General features: G+C 37.7%; 1 protein-coding gene across 10 annotated transcripts in view; it reads left to right on the top strand.

Annotated features, from left to right (window-relative positions):
• The window catches only part of GIGYF2 (GRB10 interacting GYF protein 2), a 79,212-nt gene that overhangs the window by 11,348 nt on the left and 45,481 nt on the right, over positions 1-22,383 (top strand). For all 10 annotated transcript variants that reach the window (XM_032990603.2, XM_042799952.1, XM_042799982.1 and 7 more), the window contains 6 exons: positions 1,624-1,703; positions 4,302-4,431; positions 6,674-6,769; positions 11,172-11,280; positions 18,356-18,467; positions 19,023-19,063. In XM_032990603.2, the coding sequence (XP_032846494.1) occupies positions 1,663-1,703; positions 4,302-4,431; positions 6,674-6,769; positions 11,172-11,280; positions 18,356-18,467; positions 19,023-19,063 (529 nt within the window). In that variant the 5' untranslated portion in view covers positions 1,624-1,662. The remainder of the gene's footprint in view (positions 1-1,623; positions 1,704-4,301; positions 4,432-6,673; positions 6,770-11,171; positions 11,281-18,355; positions 18,468-19,022; positions 19,064-22,383) is intronic.

Here is a 22,383-nt window from a genome sequence, read left to right as displayed (position 1 = left end):
CTAGGCCTGTGAGAATAGCTGGATATTTTTGTATTAGCTTCTGGTGCATGTAGTGGGGATAATCTCATTTCATTATATAGGGTTATTGTGGAAAAAAAAATTACAATTTGTATATGAATTATATTATTTATGGGGAAAAAGTTAATATGGCATATAGTAAAAATGCATGAGCCAAACATCGGTTGGTAGGTTTAGGCTGCAGGGGGTCTTACAACTATATGTAATCTTATGCCCAAAAGTTTTGGATAAAATCTGCTCAAGCAATTTTAGCATGTTATTTTTTTGGCATTTTCTAGCTTTCAGGCTGTTGATTTTTTTGTTTTTTCCTTTCTTTAATATTGTTACTTCAGTAGCATATATATAAGAAAAAAAAATGTTTCCTTTGTTTGATTTTATCTTTCTTCAGCAACTAATGCCCTTTCCACATCTATCTCCCCACACTTTGGGTTTTTTTCCCATCACCTTTCCATGCAAAGTATAAACAAACTTTCAGAGTTCCTTATTTAGTTCTTGGGTCTATTAAGAAACAGAGTTCTGATATGGCAAAGTTCCCTCCCTACTATCGCCTTTATGTGTTCGTTCTTGAAGTCTAATCAACTGGTTTCTGTAGGTAGTGCTTCCTTTTTTGTTTGGGTTTTGGCTACAGTGTTTGATATTTTTTTTTTTTTTAATTAAAAAAAAAGAAAAAAAAAGAAAAAAAAAAAAAAAAAAAACAAAACAAACAAAACCAAACCAAAACCAAACCCCTTTTCTCTGCAGATTTGGATTTTGCCGTTGCTGGGTGGAAAGAGGAGCTGTATTTTCTTACTGCAAAAGACAGTTCTCCGGAACTGCCTGGACTGAACTTGGATCTGACAGAGAAAACTTCATAGCCTTCTCTTAAGCCTTGTTCTTTCCCTCCAGTATGGCTTCATCTGCTGTTGCCTGTACACTCTTGATATATAGGAACTTGACCTGACCTTCACTAGTGTCTTCAGGACCTTGACTAATAGGAATGAAAGTAGCTGAAGTCTTAAGTTGAGCATTTTTTTGCTTAATAAAACCAAGAATGAGAGAATACTGTCATCTGTCTGCAGATTTAGGAGGATGTCTCAGCATTGGATGTACTTAGTCTTTAGGAGGCTTATTTTTCAAGAATGAGCAGTGGAAATTTCTTGAATACTCTGCCACTCAACTGGCACATCTTTCTTGCTGTAATTCTAGTGGGTTTTTTATCCTCTTGTAATTGTCAGGAAGTTGCAATTCTGTTAATTAAGCATTACTGTTCTTACAGAGAGGATTATGCATCAAATGTTCCATGTTTGGTTATCTTGTGTTAGTTGCTGATTTGAAAAGAGACTGTTTGTACAAATTGTTTCTTCAGACACCCTGATCTGGCAGCCTGTTTAAGCTGTTAAAAGAGGAATTTAGGGAAGAGATCTTGATGCAGTTACTCCTGTATTAGTAAGTTAATCTGTGTTGTAAAGCTGAAACGGATTCCTTAAAAAAAACAAAAAAAAATTTCCACATAGTCATTTTTTTTTCACTTCTTTGCATGACCAGGTGTGCTTTTGTATTGTGAAGAAATTTATAAAGGACTGTATTAATCCAGTTGTTTTCATAGTAAACATTTTTATTTTTCAGGTTCACGCTTTTTAAAAAAGAGGAATAGAACAGGAAAAAATGGCAGCAGAAACTCAGACACTTAACTTTGGGCCTGAATGGTGAGTTTTTTCTGTTTTGTGAGACTCTGGAACCTTGTCTAAAATTTTTAAAATCCATTATGAATTTCTGTCCTTTGGGACTGAATTGATTATAAGACTGAATGGGTTAGAATGTCTTTGTTGTTCCATTCTGCTTCACCTCAGTCCTTGGGCTGTAACTGAAAGCAGTGTTATAAAATGATTCTTCAGTTTGTAAATTGGCATTGTGTTGTGTATGAAATGAATTGGGCTTCATGTTATGGTAATGCATAACTTTCAGATTGTTACCAAGTATCATAGAGAGGAGTGATACTTATGATCTCGAAGGTATATACAAAGTAGAGTGAAGAAGACATACTTGTTTGACTTTTCCATGTGATACATGTTAATAAGGAAATTCTTATGCTCTTATTACTAGACTTAAATCTATAGCTAAGCAAGCTTTTTTTTTTTAGCATTAAAAAACCCCAAATCTCTGTGGAATATGGTAAAAGTGTGCATTTCATGTCATAGTCTCCTGCATGTGTGCACTGACAAGTGTCAGGAAAAATGAGCTAGTCTGTTAAAGGCAATCCATGATGTTGTATAATCTTGTCAGCTGTTAGTTTTCCAGCTTGTCTGACATGCATTGTCCTGGCTTTTGCTAAAGAGTAATTCCACAGGTGTGATTATTGTTCAGTATTTGTTCCGATTTCTTGTTAAAGTGTTGGTGACTGCAATTGCAAACAAGAATTCTGGATGGTGTGGTTTCTGAAGAGTGATGTGATCCTGAAGTGTGTAAATGGGAGTGTGGAGTGGTTATAGGAAATATAATTGCTGCATAGCATGTGGTAAGAATGTTACTAGCATAACGTATTCACTTTTGCTGACACATTTTTATACACAATGTCAAAAATTGGAGAGTATTCAACAAAGAAGGCAGACATGATTTGTGGCCTGGAAAACAATGAGAGAGCTGAGTCTATTTTCTTAGATTGAAAGAAGGTTAAAGAATGACTTTATCGCTATCTATAAATACACCCACAAGGCAGATATCTTATGCTGGAGTGCTCTTCAGTGTAAAAGACAGACATGATTAGGTTCATTGATGGATGGAAGCCAAAGTTACATTAAAAAAGAGAAGGGGGAAGGCAACTCTAAAAAAGCACATATTTTATCAGTAACTCGATTGCTGTGTCATTATGAGGGGGACTTCAGTCTCCATATAGTTTAAAAACCGGATTAGATTATGTATGGAAGTATATATTATACTTCAGTGAGTTACTAGATTTTTATGGAAATAATGGAATACAATTCTAACATTTATAATTATTCTTGTGGGTTGCAGTATAGTCATGTCTGTCGTGTGCTGTTATATCACTTAATAGTGAAACTCTTGGTCACATTTGATCTGGGTTGAACATTGCATTGAGCCAGCTAATCCTCTGAATAATGCCTCCCCGGGCATTTTTTGTTTGGAAGTGATATGTGAAGAAACTGCCACTGGGTGGCACCAAACTAAAAAATAAGAGAAACATTTGACTTGCAAATTCCGTTTCCCTTTCTGTTTAAAGAACAATAAAACAAATCAAAGCGTGCTTCAATAAGTAGGTGAAAAGTAGCTTCTGAATCACTGTTGTCGTTTAAAGCATCTTCCTTTCCAAGGGTTTTGTGATTGTTGAGGAGAGTTTTCATCCTTTTACTTACCTAAGATGCACATCAAGGATAATGCAGGAAAATGGTCTGGGTTTTGTTTCTTGAGATACTTCATTTTGTAAAACATTCCTCAAACTTAAAAATACAGGATATTTAGGTAGCTGAGGAAGTGGTTATATAGAATGAGACTAATCCACCTGCAGAGCAGGAATAATGTCATACAACTGTAAGATGTTATCTGCAAGAAGTTGAGTGTGGGATGAAACCAAACTTAATAGCATATATTTATCTGTTACTGTAAGGTAGATTACTACTTGAAATGTCTCTAAAGTGTGTCTGTATTTTGCACATCTCTCTTTGAGACACTAATCTAAATGATGTATGTACTTTCTGAAAAATGCCATTAATTTTAAGTTCTGGAAAAGGAATTTGGAGTAGAATAAGATGCCAGAGACACAAGAAGAAACCTCATTGCAAAATTTAGTGTCCTATGCTGTCTGTTAAACTTTGTGGAACATCTGAATAAACTTTTTCCTTAGATTAATGTTTGCTGCACTGTCCCTAGTGTGGTAAGAATTTTTCTTGTGAAAAAGAAGCTGTTGTCATGAATATCTATAAAAGACTTATAACTGAATTTTGTGCAGCCAGTGTAAATAGCTTAGTCAAGGCTTCAGGGGTGTAGCTAGCTTGCTGTGTAGTCAACACAAAAGAGTTTTCCAGGGGCTGAGTTGAATTCCTTGATGTGCTTGTGGGAATATATTCTCTTTCTTTTTTCTTTCTCCTGGCTATGGGAAAAGTGAGGGAAGTTCTTTCACTCTTCTTGTTGAAGCACCAAGTTTTAGAGTTTTGAAGTTAGACTGTTAATGACTTTGAGTACTGGATTTATTTCATTTGTGCAATCTGTAAGTCTGCAGAGGGATGATAGCATAGGTGAAAACACATTCTCCTTAACTCAGTTTTCATTGCTTTCCTGCTTTATTTTAGGCTGCGAGCTTTGTCTAGTGGCGGGAGTGTGACATCGCCTCCTTTGTCTCCGGCTTTGCCAAAGTACAAACTAGCAGACTATCGCTATGGGAGAGAAGAAATGTTGGCACTTTTTCTAAAGGATAATAAGGTGAGCAGGAAGAAGAAGGCCTGAGATGTGTTTCTAATGACAGTCTGGTGGTTAGGAATGGTTATTTCTGGTTTATGATTATGGACAAAAATTATGTATCACTTGGCAAAGAACTGAAGGGGTCCAATTGCAGGGGTTTTTTGTGTGTGTGCTTATTTGATCCCACTCTTACTGCGTTCATTATGTTTGATTCTTTTTTGCCACTTAAGGAGCAATGTCCTGTATTCCCCGAGAACAAAAAACCTGATTGCCGTATTCAGTCCTACTGCCACAGATGACTGAGGGTTAAAGTCTCTTTGCAGCTGTGCAGATTTGCTTGCCGCAGTAGGATTTTATTTAATATAGTGTAAAATAGTTATTTGATTCAGCTTGAAAGCCAGGCAGTGAATCATATTAGCAGATCATCTAAAAAAGGCAAGATCCCCATTTATCCTGACTTAAGGCAGGTCACTTCAGCAGGTGATCAGCCCAATGAGAGCAGTTCTCAGGTTGTTCACTTCTTCAGGACTCAGGACACAAATACAATCAGCACATGTAATACAGAAGAGCAGTGTGCAAGGTCAAGAACTTCCCACTGGTTTAACTTCAGACAAAGGTTTTCAGTGATAAAAAAGCCATATTTCAGAGAGCGCTTCAGGCAACTGATTGATTCAGGCAAATGATTCGTTTGTAAACATTAGGTTTTTCTGTAGATGGTGACAGAGGTTGTTTTTTTGTTGCAGCAGGGACGTAGTGTTTTAGAAGCCTGGACCCCTCTGAGAACCTTACCCTCGAGTCAGTGAGGGACTGCAAGAAATTATGTCAGCTTGTGCCTTTAACTTTGCATATAGATGTGCACACATACCTCCATGTTCTTACCCTGCCTTGGCTGCGCTGACATTTTCATACAGTGCTGGGAGCCTTGCATTGCTTATACACTGATTCAAGGGCGTTGAATGTCACAAGATTTTTGTAAAGCTGTTAAGTGTGTTATAGCTTAAAGCCATGCTTTAACGTGCAGAATTATCCTGCTCTACTTTGAGAAGCTGCCATGTAAACCTTGATGTTATGCTTGAATAAGTCAGCCTGTCTGAGGTCATTGTTCTTTACAGTTTGTGTGTTATATCAGATGATGTTAAGACCTCTACAGTTGTGTCTGATTCAGAGCCACCTATTAATACCCTGTGTTACAGGAAGCTCTCTGATGGTTATGAATGGTACAAAAGAATATTTTTCTCCCTGTGTGTTTGCCAGAAGGGCGTTATTATTACAGTATGTCTTGCTTTTGATATACATGTGTTTCCATGGTGTTGAATAATGCTAGTTATTGGGACTGAGAGGACTCTTGACACTGTTTCTGGCCAACTACTAGATGCGATGTTTTTAAGCTGTATGTTGTACCCTAGTCCTTTTTCACTGTGTCATCTTCAGTCTTCGCTGGCTGAAGATTAGGTGAAGTTGCATCTCTGATTAAAAGATTGAAAACAGGAAGATTTCTGCTAGCATATACTCAAATGAAAAAATAAAAGCCTAGATTGCTTTGCTTCAATTAAAGTTGGGAGAAGTATTTCTCTCTAGCACTGTGAACTAGATATTTTTGAAACAGTTCTTTGTTAGCATAATTAGAGCTCACTTGGCTGTAATTGCAGCTTCTTGTCCACATGCTCAAGGTCACATCTGCTGGTGGAGCTTTCATCTGACGATGGTCTGATTAAAAATTAGTGTTAAAATTTATTTAAATTATTGGTGTTCTTTACTTAATAAATCCATACGTATAGTTTCACTTTTTTATTTTACTCTCCTTGATGGTTGTAAATTGGAAACACTGACTTTAAATCAGATAAAACTTCTGTGCTACATATGGTAGTTTTGTTAATATATAAATAAAAATCTGGCTATAAAAGGGCATTGAAATTAAAGGAATACTTATTAAATTTACCAGATGAAATGTCTCTTGGTTCAGATTTGAGCTGCAGTGGTATGGAAGTTTGAATTCTGATGTATGATCTTGATACTTTACATATTACAGCTATGGGTGATGGATGCTTTGGATGTTTTGTCTGGAAGAATCTTTCTTCTGTGGGGGTGTAAATTTGCAGTGGAGTTACACCCACCCCCAATAAATGTTATTGGAAGTACTGGTGTACTGAGTAGATGGAGACAGAGTTGACAGGATAAAATTTTTTGTAAATGAAAGTATGTGGCATCATCTATGAAGTGGAAATACTTGGGTATATTTGTATGCTATTTTCCTTTCATACAGATACCTTCAGACCTTCTGGATAAGGAGTTTCTGCCTATTTTACAAGAGGAGCCCCTGCCACCACTGGCACTCGTACCTTTTACAGAAGAAGAACAGGTTTGTATTTTCTTTACCAAAAAAAAAAAATCTTTAGATTGTCATTAGTGTAAAGGCAAAGTAAGAGAGTAAGCCTCCATTAGAAAACATAACATTTGAGATTAGTAGATTTCAGGGAAAGAAATTATGAAAGTATACTGTGTTAGCATAAAGTTTTAATTCCATTCATGCTCAATTATTATCTTAAATTTGAACAAATATTTTTCATGTGTTGTTCTGTTGATGCTAGAGAGTCAACTTGTTAAATCCAGGATCATCATCTGGGGAGTATTACTTTTTTTTTTTAAGTACACTGTATTTTCAGACCAGTGAAACTTTCTAGTTTATGGACCACCTTTTCTGTTGTCTAAGTTCTGTAACCTCAGTTTTGTGGTCTTTGGAGAAGTTTTGAAGTTCTTTGTTAACATTTCTTGGGAAGGTGTGGTAGTCTTAACTACTTCGTGTGGAAGCAGTTACTTTATTATTTCCTTGTTTGGTCTCTATAAGTGTATAATTAATTGGTGAACACGATAAGAGTGAGAACAGGTATTCTACAAAGATGCCATTTCAGGGGTGACTGATCTGAGTAGTTGGAAAGCCCTTGCTTTAAATTCAATTCCTAGCAGAGAAAACTGCCTGTGCCTGCCCCCTGGCTGATAAATGCCTCAGATTTCTGATTCTGATTTCTTTATGGCCGTCAATTTCTGATTTTGCAGTTGCTCTCTGTTTTCTAATGTTTCTTAGCACTTTTCTTACTTCACAATAATGTGGTTTGATTTTGTTTGTTTGTTTCTTTCTTTTCTAATAGAAAGCTGAGTGTTTTTACTGACTTGAGTGTAATTTGATTTTTGCAGGGCTGGGAGTGTTAGTATTAGTTTCTTTAGATTTCCGAGCATCTTCTTCCTTTGCCCCATGCTATTGTATTCTTGAGTTTTTCATCATCTTTTTGTGCCTGGGTATTCTGGCATATCTTCGTTACCTCTTCTGGAATTTCTTCTTCTTCAGAGTTGCTTCATATTCCTTGTGTATTTTTAGGATGCTGTCCTTTGACATAAGGTGCTAATAGTTCAGCTTTTAATCAGTAGTCATATTTAAGTTCACGTGAATACAGTGTAGGCACTTCATGTCATACTTAATGTTAAAAGGCCACTGAGATTGAGAATATGCTTTTATGGGAAAACTTAGCCCCCATTCTGCAGTGGGAAGAGGAAGGATTCAGGCAGCAAGCCCAGGAAATGGTCAGGCAGACATACAGTAGGACGCCAAAATTTTGAAGCTTGGTGTTAAATACCTTTGGACATAATTTTTTTGCTGATGCATAGCGAGTCCTTCAGAGAGTAAACTGCAGACCTTATATGGTTAAAAGGGACATTGACTTCTGGTGTTTGTCAAGATACTCTCCAAGAGGAATAGTAGGAGTTTAAGGCGATGGTATTGAAAATGTGCCGAGTACCCTCTCGGTACAGATGAGATGGTAAGCACTGCTGAGCTTCAGAGATAGGTGGTCCTCTGCTGCAGTGCCCAGTGTTTCATCAGTCTTGAGGACTTCTGAGGAGTTAGTGTCCACCGTGTCACTGTTTTTTTCCTGCTCCTTTTCACCTTTAATCATACAGGAGTCTTCATGGCCAACTTAACAGTTCTCTACAATCTCCACAAAAATCTTAATTTGAAAGAAGAGGTCTGTATTGCCTTTTTAAGAAAATCTTTCCTTTAATGCTTTCTGGGGACCCAGAGGATGTGAACAATCTGGTTTTTCTTGTCTGAAGATCTTGGATCTTTTTTCCCCCGCCTTCATGACTGATTTGAGATTCCAAGGGAACAGCATTATTTAAGCTACCAGAAATTCCTGGTGTTTGTTCCCCGTGACATAATAAACATTGTTCATCATCATTAGAAGTGAACTTGAGGTGAATATTAATGGCTTTGCTGCTGGTCATGGTGCAGGAAAGCTCTTAAGGTTGATAAAAGAGTTTAAAATGCCTTTGCCACCCCCACCCCTGTGAATACTGAAAGCAGTATTATCGAGGGATGGAGATCTGTGAATCCTGTAGAGGACAGGCTGATCAGAACACATGGACTTCGGGGTGGTGTTCAGTTGAAGCTGAACCCATCAGGCTTACTCTAGGCTTGGATTCAGAGCAATTCTTCCTTGCAACCTGAGAGTTATGGTCCTAATAGCACTGTAGTTGTATCTGTAGTTTGTCTAGGAAGAACTTGTCTCAAACTGATTTAAAGATGTGTTATCTAGATAATGTCAGCTATATGAGTTTAAGCTTAAATTTGTTTTGTTCTGTGAAATTTAACTGGTCAGATACTTACGGCTACAGTATTCCCTATTACAGGACACAGATATACTTTGGTTGGAATTGCTGTCCCTTTTTATCCTTTTTAGGTAGAACGTCACCTTGCTGGTGATAAGGATGCTGAGCTAACCTAGAGCTCAACTGATTCACCTTGTAGTAAGTTTTGCTATGTGACTTCATAGACTTGTCTGAGATCTGTTTTCAGAGAACTGTCTTGAAGAAAAGGTTTCTGTAGATAGCTTTAACAGAGGTTTCCACCACTGACCACTGGCTATATGCAGCATATGTTCCTCTGCCTTTCCCCCTGCCCTTATTCCTACCTGCATTAGGAAAGAATTCAGTTGTCTTAATCTTACCTCTTTGTGGAGTAAGGGAGTCTCAAACTCTTGCTGAAAGTAATGGAGATATTTTTGTCCTCATTGGTTATGTTTCTGACACCTGTTGGGATGTTTTCCATTGCTACTAAAGAATTAGTTGAGCCCCTGTTTTAGGGCAGCTTTGCTCTTTGGTGTGCATTGTCAGGGATGGACACTGAAGTAATTCAGTAATCAGTAGTAGGGTGGTTTTTGCTTTTTAGACTTTGCTTTTTGTTACTTATTGTGATCTTACCACGTGGGTTATTATCATTATGCACATTACAAGGATTGAATCTTTACTGCAGCAAGCTCTACAGAGGGGAGGGAGAATTTGTTCAGAGTGTAGGCAGACAAGTCAAATAAAAGAAAAGGAAGTGAGATTACTGTTGTGTTTTTTACTGGAAAAATAAGGCATCAAAAATTAAGGAATCTCCTATGGAAGACAGTGAATCTGATCAATAGTTTAAAGTTGTGTCTGCAGTAAAATATTTCACTGCTTCACAAAAAAAGCAGAAGTATCAATAGCAGGAAAGGTGGCCATTTGTTTAGAGGCAAGTGGAGGTGGTTCGTTTTGACTTGCTGCTGAAATGGTTGCTTTAGATAGGAAAATAAATCTACTGGAGGCTGACCTTGCTATTTTGCCATGCATGACTGGATATTTCCCTGCCCCCAATTCTACATAGTTACCAATTCTCTCTTGAAGGAAGGTCTACTTTGTAGAAGTAGAACAAATAAAGCAGTTAAGCTTGTTTCTGAAATGGGTTAATACTCCTTCAGATGTCTGTTGGTTTTGATGTTAGCCATTTAGATTTTAAATAGTATATAACTGTTTGTCTCATTGTGCTCTGAAGACCTTCAGAGTCATAGTGATTCAGATGAGTTCACGTAAGCAATTTGCCTCCTTTAAGTTCCTATCAAGAAGCCTGATGTAACAATTGTTTGGAGTAGTTTGCATTCTAATTATTTAAAACTTGAATTCACACACACTTTCTGAATGCAGGATTGCTTGTTAATGTTTCCAGTCATGTTTCTGATCACGTTCCCAAATTCTTCGGCCCAGTTTTCCAACTATTTGTTCTCAGAGAATGGGGCCAGAGTTGGTTATAATTATCTATTCTTTATTAAAAAAGCTTTTTCTTTAGCAATTATTTCATATTAAAATAAAGTGGAATTTTACTGGTGTTTATTGTCTTAATAAAATGAGTATCACTTAAATTTCGTAAGTCTTAAATAGACTTAGTTTCCCCCAAAGCATGTTACTCCTGTGACGCATTTAGAGAAAAAAGACTTCTTCAAAGGAGATTGGTAAATATAATGTTATTCAAGTTCTGCTGCTCTTTACATGTTCCTGCTTTGCTTCAGAAGTTTAGAATTGATAATAATTAATGGTGTCAGGTATAGGCAGGTACCAATCTCTTTTTGCAACTCAGTGGCTGTGTTTAAAGCTGCTGGTGTTCGAATCACTTCTGTGCTGGAATCATCTGATAAAGGAGCAGATGCTCACTCTCTATCTTTAGAGCATGGAAATTTCAGGTAAGTAACTTGGAGGCACTAACATTGGCCAAAATCCTTTTATAGAATGCTTCAGCTACTCATGCCTCCGAAGAATCCTTTTCCTTGATAGTATAGTCAGTTGTAGGGAACTTCTAATGAACATAAGGAAAGCAAAGCTGATCTTAAGCTAAATTTAGGATAATGGTAAGTGTTTCTGGTTTTGGTTTATTTTAATAGAATCTCACCTTGGCTCTTTCTTCTTCTTGGCAGAGAAATTTCTCGATGTCTGTAAACAGTGCTGCTGTGCTGCGGTTGACGGGACGTGGAGGAGGAACGGTGGTAGGGGCTCCTCGAGGTCGAAGTTCCTCTAGAGGTCGAGGTGAGCTGTTAGTGGGTGGTGCTGCAATGCATGCAGGTGATCCAGGTTAAAGCTTCTGAAAGATGTTAGATGGAGCTTGGTTACAGCCAGATTTTCTTGTGCCCAGTTTCTTTTCTGTTAACTCTTTGAAATCTTCCCCATATGGTGGTGGTAAAGAATTAATGTTCAGTGATTGTTGTGCACTCTTTAGTGCACATCTGGTACCTGCGTTATGTGCCTTTGTCAGATTGGTGGGTGTGGAAAGCAAAAGGGAAAGGTAGTTTTGAGGTAGAATATGAAATTGTTTGGTTTAGAATTGTTAGAAATAACTTTATTAGAGGTATAAAACCAAATTATAGGGAAAGGGGAGAAAAATACACAAATGTATTCAAAAAATTAAGGTGATAGTAGATGGTGTTCGGTGTTCTGAAAAGTCATTTTTATTTATTAACATCCTAAGAATAAACAGTAGAAGATTAATGGAAAGACATAATTGAATTTGGGAGAAATCTTGAGTCTGTCCAATATTGCATCACTGTAGTCGATGTCTCATCCTGGATCACTTGAAACATTTGCAAATGAATTGAGAAAATGTCCTCAAGCCATGCCACTAGATTCAAAACAAATTGTTAAAGCTAGAATTTATCTTAGCAGTTCCCTTCCAATGTGCATACTGCTGTGAACACTATTTTGTGTGTTTGTATATAAAACGATGGGTTACATTTAGAATACTAAGAAGCTAGTAACTTGGAAGTTACTCATCAGGAGTAATTAATCATGGAACCTCTGTCTTTGCAGGTGCTTAGGTAAGGTTTCTCTTAGGGTCCTGTCTAATTTAATTCTAAATGTCCTTAACTGGTGATATTTTCAATACATTTTCAGCAATCACTTCCATATGTAATTAAATACTTGACCAGAATTTTTCTCTGCTTAATTTGTTCTCTTAATTTCTGTTCTCACTTCCTAATCCTGCTTTCTTCTTGGGTTAAATCTTTCAGATATTTGTAGTTTGTCATCTGTGCTCTTGTGCTTGATTCCTGGCTAAGGCATATACGTTTAAACTTTTACAAGGTTATCCCTGGATTTCCCTGTCACTTCCCCTTCTTTATTATTGTCTTTGCCCAAATGCTCAGGGCTTAATTAATAAAAAAAAGTATGTGCATAAATATAGAATGGGGTAACATATATACCTGGTTATATTTCTGTTGTACATTTGAAAGCTGTTGCTCTTGTGTGCTTTTAATGTGTGTATTGCATTGCTACCATTTATGCTTCACTTTTTCTAGGAATATATCTATTAACTTTTTTGATGCATTAAGGCTTAATTCTGCAAATGAAATGAATGCTGCTTAAAATTTGGTGATTTGAGATCACATGACCACTAGTGTGCTCTCCAGATTCAATATCAAGATACCTTGACTGTTTCTAATTTGCCAAAACCTTTATTTTTCTTTTGTCGCATTTTTGTTTCTTTTTTTGCTGTCCCATTGAGTGTCATCTTTATGCAGTGAGCAGTGGGTTGCTTTTTAATTGCCCTGCTAGTTTCAATTAAGTCATAGGGTTAAATGTGGCAGAATATGACTTCTAATCCAGTAATTCTACTACTGAATCTGCTTGTATGCATGGAAATTTTGTTTGGCAGTAAAGTTTGATTCATTACCCTTTAGCTGACAAAACTTAAAATTTATGCAGTAGTAGTAAGACTGTTTGAAAGCTTCTACTGCATATATTCCTGGTTTTTCATACTTCATTTTTAGGAAGTGTTGAGAAATATGAGCTCCAGAACTTTGAAAAATTCATCTTATTTTTGTTTTCATCCGCATTTGATCTTTTTCTCTTAATTTGTATGAATTATTGTATACTGTGCTTGTTAGACTACTCTGTCATTCTTACATTCTTCTAAGCTGCCAAGGACACATTTCTTCAGTAGATTACTGAGCTTTCCCTCTTTCGTTGATGCTGGTTGCTGCTTGTTTCTACAGCTCTTCCCTTTTTTATTCCATAAGCAATTAGTCTTGAGCTTTAGGCATGATGAGTCTTCCCAAAGTTTCTATATCTCCGCAAATAAATTAGGGCCTCTGCCAGGACAAAACTGTACATTTTTTCATAATTATACATGTGATGTTCTTGTAATTAAGGGCTTTGTTTCTAAAAGTTATTTATGAAAAGCTCAGTGTAGAACTGTTGACATCTAGCTTACTTGCAAGCAACATGTTATTTTTGTAGCAAGCTTTAAATGCAGTTCTGTTTTTTCAAGTTACAGTGAAAAGGACTTGGGATTTCTTCTGAGTTTGTTCCCCTGAAAGATCTGCTTCACTTAACAGTTGGAAAACATTTTTCTTTATTGCATTGCAAAATTGCCTGGGTTCAAAAGGTTATCTGTTGTTTTTCATGAACTTTACATCATTGTATGCAACAAAGCTGCTGCTGATCAAATGCAGACCAAAAATGCTTTAAATGCTTTACCAAAACAAGATCACTGTCTTGAAATGACTTGCACAATAGTAACTTCAGGGAAGAATTTGCATGTATGATTAGATTTGTTAATTAAGTTCCCTCATTGAGGCACAAATCATAGAATTTGTGTTCCAGCATTTGGGAGCTTGAGAGTGACTCTGTGACAGATCAGCAAAGGGAAGAACAGATGACCTGCTGGTAAAGGAAGGGTATTGTTAGAACTCTAAATGTGACTTGCCCTATCAGTAGTTAGAACTACAACATAACACTCCGTAAATATTTTTTCAGTTGTCGCCCCAAGTCTCACTGACAAGCATTACATTTAGCTGATGTGAAAATGATTATGGTATGGAAGTTGCTTTGATTTTTGTTTAAGTATTTTATCACTGTGTGCTGAAATACAACTTGGTATTGCTGTTAAAATCCATTTGCAATGTGCAGCTGCCGTCACTGATACTGTATCTGTCTTGTGTGGAGATGTAAATCCAAACCATTTTATTTAGTTCTGAAGCTATATTCTCTAAAGAAGCCAAGTACTTGCACGTGACCTTTTTTTAATTGACTTGTTTTCCTGGGAGCTCCCTGTGGTGTGCAGTTAAGCCCTGTGCTTTGAGCTGGCAGGACTGGAATGTCAACATTCATGAATAAGAGCCTCAGATGAGGAGAGATTTAAATAGTCCCTGGAATGGGCTGTAAGCTTACAGACACCTTGTTTTGTAGCTGTTCTCTTTTTTGGTTAAGACCCTAATGAACCGTACTTTGCTTTCCATTAGAGTTCTTCTCCTCCCACTGTCTTTCCCATTTGTAATCTGTTTTTGCTGCTGTTGCAAAGTGTGTAAATGGTGTGAAAGTGGAAAGTTCTCATACCTAAATAGCAGTAGTTGAAGTACAGTTATCCTGCTCTTCCCACACAGTATTATGGCTGTGGTTGTGGATCCTAAACTCCAGTAGTCATGCTGTAATTTCAAAAATTTCCATGTTGTATTGTGTTGTTTAGTTTTGTTTGTTTTGTAATGACAATTAGAGTGACAGTGTGTGCTGCTTCTTGCCCTCTTGCTTGTGTCTTTGAATTTAAGTAAAAATTATGACTTGTCTGGTTTTTAGGTTAGAGACTTTTGGCTGTTTTGATTACAATATCCAGTGGATTGCAGTCTTCATTCTGAGGTTTTAAAGGCGTTACTAAAATACAAATGACACAGCCGCTCCATTCAGTTCTACAATGGAAGGGTTTATTGACATCTGTTGACTTTGCATTCAATACTTTGTGCAACATCTACACTTAGAACTTCTACACTTAGAAAGTCTGCTTCTCATGTGCCAGGCATTTTTTGGAAGTGACGTTCTATTTAAAATAAGCATGTTGGTCTAGATTTATTAGCCACAAAAAAAAAAAAGCCAAGAAGTGCAGAAACAGAACAGTGAACAGTATGCTTATATGTGCAGTTTTATCCTCCCTGCAAGCGTTTTTCCTATGTTGTCTTTTCAGTATTAGCTGTGTCCTAGCATACACTTTCAGGTCAGACTCATCTGTGTCATACTTGATGAATAACTGACTCTGTACACCACGGTTTTCCTTAACTAACTACTTGTCTTCCATAGCTTGGTAGGATCTGTTTTAGTGCAGCATGCTTCTCATGCAGTGGTTTACTGGGTTTCTGCCCGAGTTGCACATGTACTGCTGTTGATTGGGCACCTCTCGTTACGGTGCACCTTGCAAAGTGGGATGGAGGAGGGTTGTCAACAGCCAGGGCAGAAGTGGCTTCAGTAGGTCCCGACGGGTACTGTGTGGTATCACTATAGCCAGGAGTTGAGTAGTGTGGCCCCACAGGCAGCCTTAAACTGAATTGCTGAGATTGTTTGGATTGTTTGCAACGTTATCTTTTAATTCAGACCATTTTGGTGGCTGAGCACAACTGAAATTCTGATGAACCGTGACATAGAGGGGGGTGAGTGGAGAGAGGTTTCTCAGACTGTTGTTTCACATATTTTTAAAGCTGCCATAAGCCGTGCTGCTGTTAGAACAACTTTGATTCTGTTCTTCCCCTTATACAGGGCACTTGCTTTATTTGCTGATGAAATCTCCCATATCGCCAGGCCTCTGGCTCTGCTAGATGTGTCTGCTATCAGTAATCAGCATGCATTCATGCTTGCTCACACTGCTCAGGGAGCACTACAAACGTTGCGGTCACTCACTGTAAAAAACAGAAAAGGACAACCAGTTTTGTTTCTGTTGGAAAAGTGTATGCAGCTTTCCAACTCCACTACCTCAGAGACGCAAGATGAGTCAGTGCCTTTGTTCTGTTTTGTTTCTGCCTGCCTGTGGCTTTTTCTTGTGAACTGCTTTTGCTTTATTATCTCCTGTGAGAGGAAGGAAGAGAGCTTTCCTGTAGTGAAGATGCTGGGCAAAGATTGCCATTACATGAGATGCTTAAATTTTTCTGGGCTTTATTTATGGAGAAAACCAGCTTAGAGTCCTTTTCCAGGATCTTAGGGGACCCATAATGCAGTAACTGGGTAAACATTGTGACACATCTGATGTTGTATCACATCTTTACTGTTTGTTGCCTTTGCAACTTATTTTGCACTCATGTCTATGATCAACCTTACAGTATCAGACTTACCATAACGAAGGTCTCTGCCTTTCTAGTAGTCATAGGTCTGATACTAATCTCTCCTCTCTTGCCTTTAGTGCTCAGTCAACTCCTCTGTTTCCACCTAAGTTTGTGCAAGAACAGCTGTGCTGAATTAGGCAAGAGCTTGTTTAACTCAATAGTCTTGTCTCTACCAACAGCCAAAAGGAGACGCCTTGGCAAGAGAGTAAGGGCTGTGTAAAAAGACAAAGGTGAAGAAGCATCACATATATGCTCAGCTTCCAGGTGTTTGCAGCTTGATGGATGACCTCAACTAAAGTGGTCTCTGTGTTTAGTAAATCTCATTGTTATTTACCTTTTATGAGTTTGTCCAGTCTCTATCTGAATTTAAGTATCCCCCAAGCTCTGTGGTAAGGAAATCTGTGTCTCTGTGACAGGGAAGTCTGCCACTGAACTACTTTGCTGTTGCTAGGAACAGGTTAGTCTTGTCCGAAGGGGATGTTTAAATCCTGTTTCTGAAGCAGAAGGAGAAACTGTACAGACATTAACTTTGTGGCTTCCTTATACATCCTGCAACCTGGACTGCCTGATAAAAAGTCAGTGTGTATTTGAGGAGCATGACTGGATTATCCGGGGATCACTTTTCTTTTTCTCTGCCTGGAAAGGAACTTTTTTTGCAAGAGATTGGTATAGAATGGTAGAGAAGTAGTTGCAGCTGTCTTGATTATTTCCATTTTTTGACAGCCTCTTTTCATAAAACACTGAAATACGGTACAATTCCTTGATGTATCCAGGGATTTTAGATACAAAGGCTTGTTATAATTACTTTCTTCAGAAGACTACAGAGACTGGAATCTGTTCTCAGTGTTTATTTCCTGTTTCATTTGGTCATTCTGTCTTATTCCTCTGGATCCCTGGCCAGGTTTGCACCTTGTCCTTTGAGGTATTTGTTTTCTTGAAGTCAGGAAGAGAGAAATATGAAAGGATGGAGGTTTGTGATAGTTTCACAGCCAAGAATTCCCTTTATCGGGTGCTTTTAGGTTCTTGGACTTGACTATAGAGACTGCATATGTATGTAGGGAAGGCATTGTCCTGACAACCAGCTGATTGATGTTTCACTTGTTCATCTTCTTTCCATGAGATCCTTGAAATGGTAAGTTAGCTGTTAAAAACCTCCCATTTCTTCTCCTGTAGCACTTTGTGAAGCAGCGTTTATCTTCTGTAGATCTGGAAGCTTCACCCCAGCCATTAATCTAACCAGTGCTGGAAGCTATCTTGAAGGTCTGGGGATGTGTGTGGGTGTTGTTTTTCTGTTGTTTTTCTTTAACCAAACACCTCACGCCTACCCAAACACTGAAGATGTGCTTCAAGATGCTTTACTTGAGGATACATCTGTAACTTTTTGGCTTGAGACTTGATACTTGGTAGTCACCTATGGAAAATCATTTCTTGAAAAAGGAGGGTAATTCTTATTCTAACAGCTATTGGGGTTCTTCCTCCTGTCCTGCCTATACCCATCCTGTGATCCTTCTTTTCTCCCCACTGCTCCTGGGGGAGATTTCTTCTGGGAATCACTAGAACTTAACAGTGGTAAAGCTTCCTTCTCCTTTATTAACCTTGACATCAGTAATTATGAGTACATCTGCAGTGCGGTACCATTATACTGGATTCTGCTGTTAAAAGCAATGTGGTGTTTTTTTTTTTTTTTTTATGAGTGTAAAGCGCACGTACTCTGTGGATATTGTGTGAACTGTGCATCCTTGTTTGGTAATTTCTGTTGGGTAAGTATCATTTTTTTGTGTTTTTCTGCATAGTATTTATTTCAGAATTGTTTGCCTGGTCTGTCTGATCTTGTGCTTCTTGATGAGAATTTTTTACATAAGGCTCTTTCTTCAGTCTTTGTTTCTTTTTCCCTTTGCTCCAGATAATTTCACTGGGGTTTAAGACTGCAGGATTAGGTCACAGGGACACCAGGAAAGGGAAACCTACCTGACACTTTCAACTTACATTATTATTTGTACAAACACTTGTGTTTTTTGTCTTTTCAGGCAGAGGCCGAGGAGAAAGCGGTTTCTACCAAAGAAGTTTTGATGAAGTGGAGGGTGGATTTGGGCGAGGAGGGGGCAGGGAAATGCACAGATCACAGAGTTGGGAGGAAAGGTAACAGAATTCTAGCCCTTAAAGTTTTTTACATACATCTACTCAGCTTCCATTCATGCCTTTTGACTTCATAAAACCACTTTAGGAAAGGTGATTAGGTGTGTCTGTGAGTGAAGTGTCTGAATTTCTAAGATGGAGTCAACACAGTAATGTTTCTAGAAACTCAGGAGTAAACGAAAGAGTGTTTTTGCAAATAATTTTTCTGCCGAGTTCCTGGGAAGAAGGAACTACTTTAAGAGAATATGAATTATGACAGTTGCAGTGGAAATGATGGGTGAAAACATGGATTGCTAAAGGATTCACTTCAAATGTAGCCTCAACTTTATTGACAGTTCTTAGGGTCACGTTTCAAAACATACCTAGTTGCCAAAGGCTGTGCGTGTATCTGTTCCTAAAAATTTCAGTTGTTGCTTGGGCCTTTAAAGATACTGTCCATCAAGCTCTGATTTTAAAAAAAGCCCCTCACCATGTAAAAGAGGAGAAAAAAAGCGCCACACCTAAAATGAGTGGAATAGTTCCAAAACCTTATTTGAAACTTCTGTTCTGCCTTTCTAGGGGAGACAGACGCTTTGAAAAACCAGGGCGAAAAGATCCAGGTATGGTTTTGTTACTGTATGGGCAGAAGGTGGGAGGGAGGAGCAGGGTGTGTTTTGGGGAAGGGACCTATATGTACACAAACCTTTCTTACTGCTCGAAGTATATTGTTGATACAACATTCATGATACTGTGCTAGGATACCTAAATGTGTTCCCAAAGTGTTGTGTTTCTTTTTTTTTGTATTTTGTGTTGTTTTCACTGTTAGACATTTAAATGTTTTAGATAAGAAAAATTAGCAGTACGTAGTTCCTGTTTATTAAATTGTGATGTCTACAGCTGGAACTAAATTCCTGAACTTCTGAACAGAGTCTGTACTGATTAACAGGTGTGCTGTGGCAATATGCTTTTTCAGTGCGGCTTTTAAACAGTCCTGGTGTGTGCTATTTTGGTACTTAGGACGTCTGGACCTATTAATTTTTTTGAATGTGAGGTAGATCCAAGGAGCAATGTTCTGAGGTTCCCATGCTGATGGATTTACTGTCTGCCAAATTAGTTTAAGTCATCATACAAATCTTCTCTTCATGCAGGTTATCAACTGGTCCCCCTCCCTGCCATTCCTCTCCTATTCTGTTTCTTAAATGCTTCACACTGGCCATGTTCAGGCAGAATACTGGATCCTTAATTGTCACCCAGTACATCTGTTTGAAGGTTCAGCTGAGCTTGGAGTGGGCTATCATCTTGGAGGTGGAACATATTGATTTAAGTAAGATCTGTATTCTGAGAGTGGTAAGAACATTCAGGGCATTCTCTATCAACTGGTTGTAGCTGCAGCGATTTTCTGCTTTGTGGGATCATGCATTGATTGCTTTCTGACATGACCTCACTCTCCGTGACATGTTTCTACATGCATGTACCACAGCTCTGCTTAGTGAGAGGTTTTGTACTAGTAAAAGCTTGCTGACAATGAGTTGTCTTTTTAGGACCCAGAGGATCTTTTGGTCTTGGCTAAATATCCTCTTTAGTGAACACATTAATAAAACATAGGTCTGAAAAGACAATTGCAGGTTGAATTTCAAGACAAACAAAACCAAACGGATTCAGTTGCAATTAAAAGTTGACAGGAATGTATTTTAATCCTGGCTTAGCTGTCCATATTTTTTTGTGAGAGTACCATAAGTTGCTATTTTCATATTTTTCCAGATTACCATGGTGGCACATGCTTTATGAGTCTTAAATTACCACGTTTGTTTTTAAAGCGCTCCCAATCCTCTCTCCATTTAAACTGTGTTTTTATTTTTCTACTTTTTCAGTTGAAAGTTAACACAAAACTAAGATGTTGCTTGTTTTCCTCATTGTTTTCCTTAAAAAGAGGTTACTTCTAAAAATAACTTGAGATTGGTTTGAGATTTTCCATCTTTAAATGCCAATAGTGAAACTTTGGACTTTCAGTGGGTCCTTATATTCAGAGACCCTTTGGAAAAAAATGAAAATGGAAAATAAAAAAGGAAAAGTACTACTGAGATTTCAGGACTGCATTTTTTACAAAAGACAAATGGATGTAAAAGTAGTATCTGCCACAGTTGATTCCATTTTATTTATTTAGCCCCTTTCCATTCTTGTGATTATAACACTTCCAGATTCAGACTATAGAATGTACCACATTTCTGATTAAGACCATGACAAAAATAATGCATCTCAGTTTGAGATGTATCCCTCTGAAATTGAGAAGAATTCACAGTATACAAGATGTCCTTAGTGAAGCTGACTTCTACCTGAACGTGGGGGTTAATGCTTTAGCTAGGATAGAGCATGTTGTCTTTGTAACGACTGCTGGTGATTGGGACTTTGGCATAAACTTTCTGTGAACCGTTTCCCAGAGAAGGTGATGTCCCCCTGCGCTATGTTGCAAGTCCTGGTTCGTTGTGAGGGATGATGTGCTTATTCTCAAATCATGAAGCTTTCTGTAATATTTGATTGCTCCTCATAAGTTTCTTGTTCTATTTCTCTACTGGTTTGATCTTACTCGGCTAAAAGCTGTGTAGCACAGTATGATAGAGTCAAAAAACTTGCAATCTTTCTGAAGCTTTAATATTAAATTGTTTTAACAATAGTAATTTATAGTTGCATATTGCTGTGCTAGAGATTCTTGTCCCAGTAAGTGGGAGGACCATTTTTCTCCTCTTTACCTTCAAAGAGAAATAAGGTGGAGAGCACAAAAATGTTAAGAGAAAGTGTTGGTCTGTTTTGATTCAAGTCTTGATTAATGAACAAATAGTTACTGTTATGTAAAGGCTTTCCAATGACAAAATATTTTGAGTGTGAGATAGGGGTAGAGATGTGCCAGGAGTCCCACATTAATACCAAGCACTAGTATACCACACAAAGCAGTGGAAGCAGAAAGATCAAGGAGTGACTTGACACGCAGTTTATAATTCAGGCTAACATGCTTTAGCAGGTGCGCATATTGGTTTCTGTTACCCTGGTTAAACTCCTTAATTTAGGATTTTATTCTCCAGTGTTATCGTGCTTCAGTTTTTCATTGCTCTTTCATAGGGCCTTGGATTAGCCTCAAATTCCATAATTTACTGAGTTGCCAGCTTTTTCATGTTCTTTGTTCTGGGTGATCATGTTACAGAATTAATAAGAGATCCAATATTAAACTCTTCTGGATATTCATAATAGATGACAGTACAAGAACCCCTCAATTAAAAATCACGAGATTAGAATGTAATAGACCTTCAAAAAAAAAAAAATTACTTCTCAAATAGGATCAATATCCTGTTCTTAAAAATTAATGATTGCTTTTTTGGTGCTTGCAACAGTTTGCAAGTTCACATTTGACTGATTCTCAACATAAACAATATCTGTTCCTAGTTTCAGTATGCAAATTGAAGATGCGAGTTTCTGTTGCAGATTGTCACAGTTCTGACAGACTTCATTGAGAACCCAGATTGCTTCTGGAAGGGTGAGGCCATTAGCAAAGAAAATAAGCAAGTTGTTTTCTTGATCATGGCTGTCTTTTAGAACTGCACAAAAGCCGCTTAATTTTCTGTGCAGCCTCTTGACTAATACCAGCGTAGTAGCTGAGGGCACTTGATTAGTTACCAGCAATTACACACTGCTAGTAAATAATTGTAATGTAAATTAAACCAGACATTTAGTAAGTCAGTTGTGGAACCTGACTGAGTTCTGTTTAATGTGTATTTTCTGGTTAGGTTAAGAAGACTAGAATATAGAAAGAGTGTTCAAGTGACTATAAGGAGGATGTTAAATTTCTTAGAATCGCAGTTTGCCTTACAAGCCAGGCAGAGTTTTTCTTCCCTACCTCGCTAGCAAGAGCTTTATCCAAGGAAGGTTCATCACCAGCTTGCTCTGGCAA

This window comes from Tyto alba, unplaced genomic scaffold, assembly GCF_018691265.1.
Source record: "Tyto alba isolate M040663 unplaced genomic scaffold, T.alba_DEE_v4.0 Super-Scaffold_10, whole genome shotgun sequence".
Taxonomy (NCBI): Eukaryota; Metazoa; Chordata; class Aves; order Strigiformes; family Tytonidae; genus Tyto; species Tyto alba.
The sequence above is the reverse complement of the archived record's forward strand: the minus strand, read 5'-3'. Positions and strand labels throughout refer to the sequence as shown.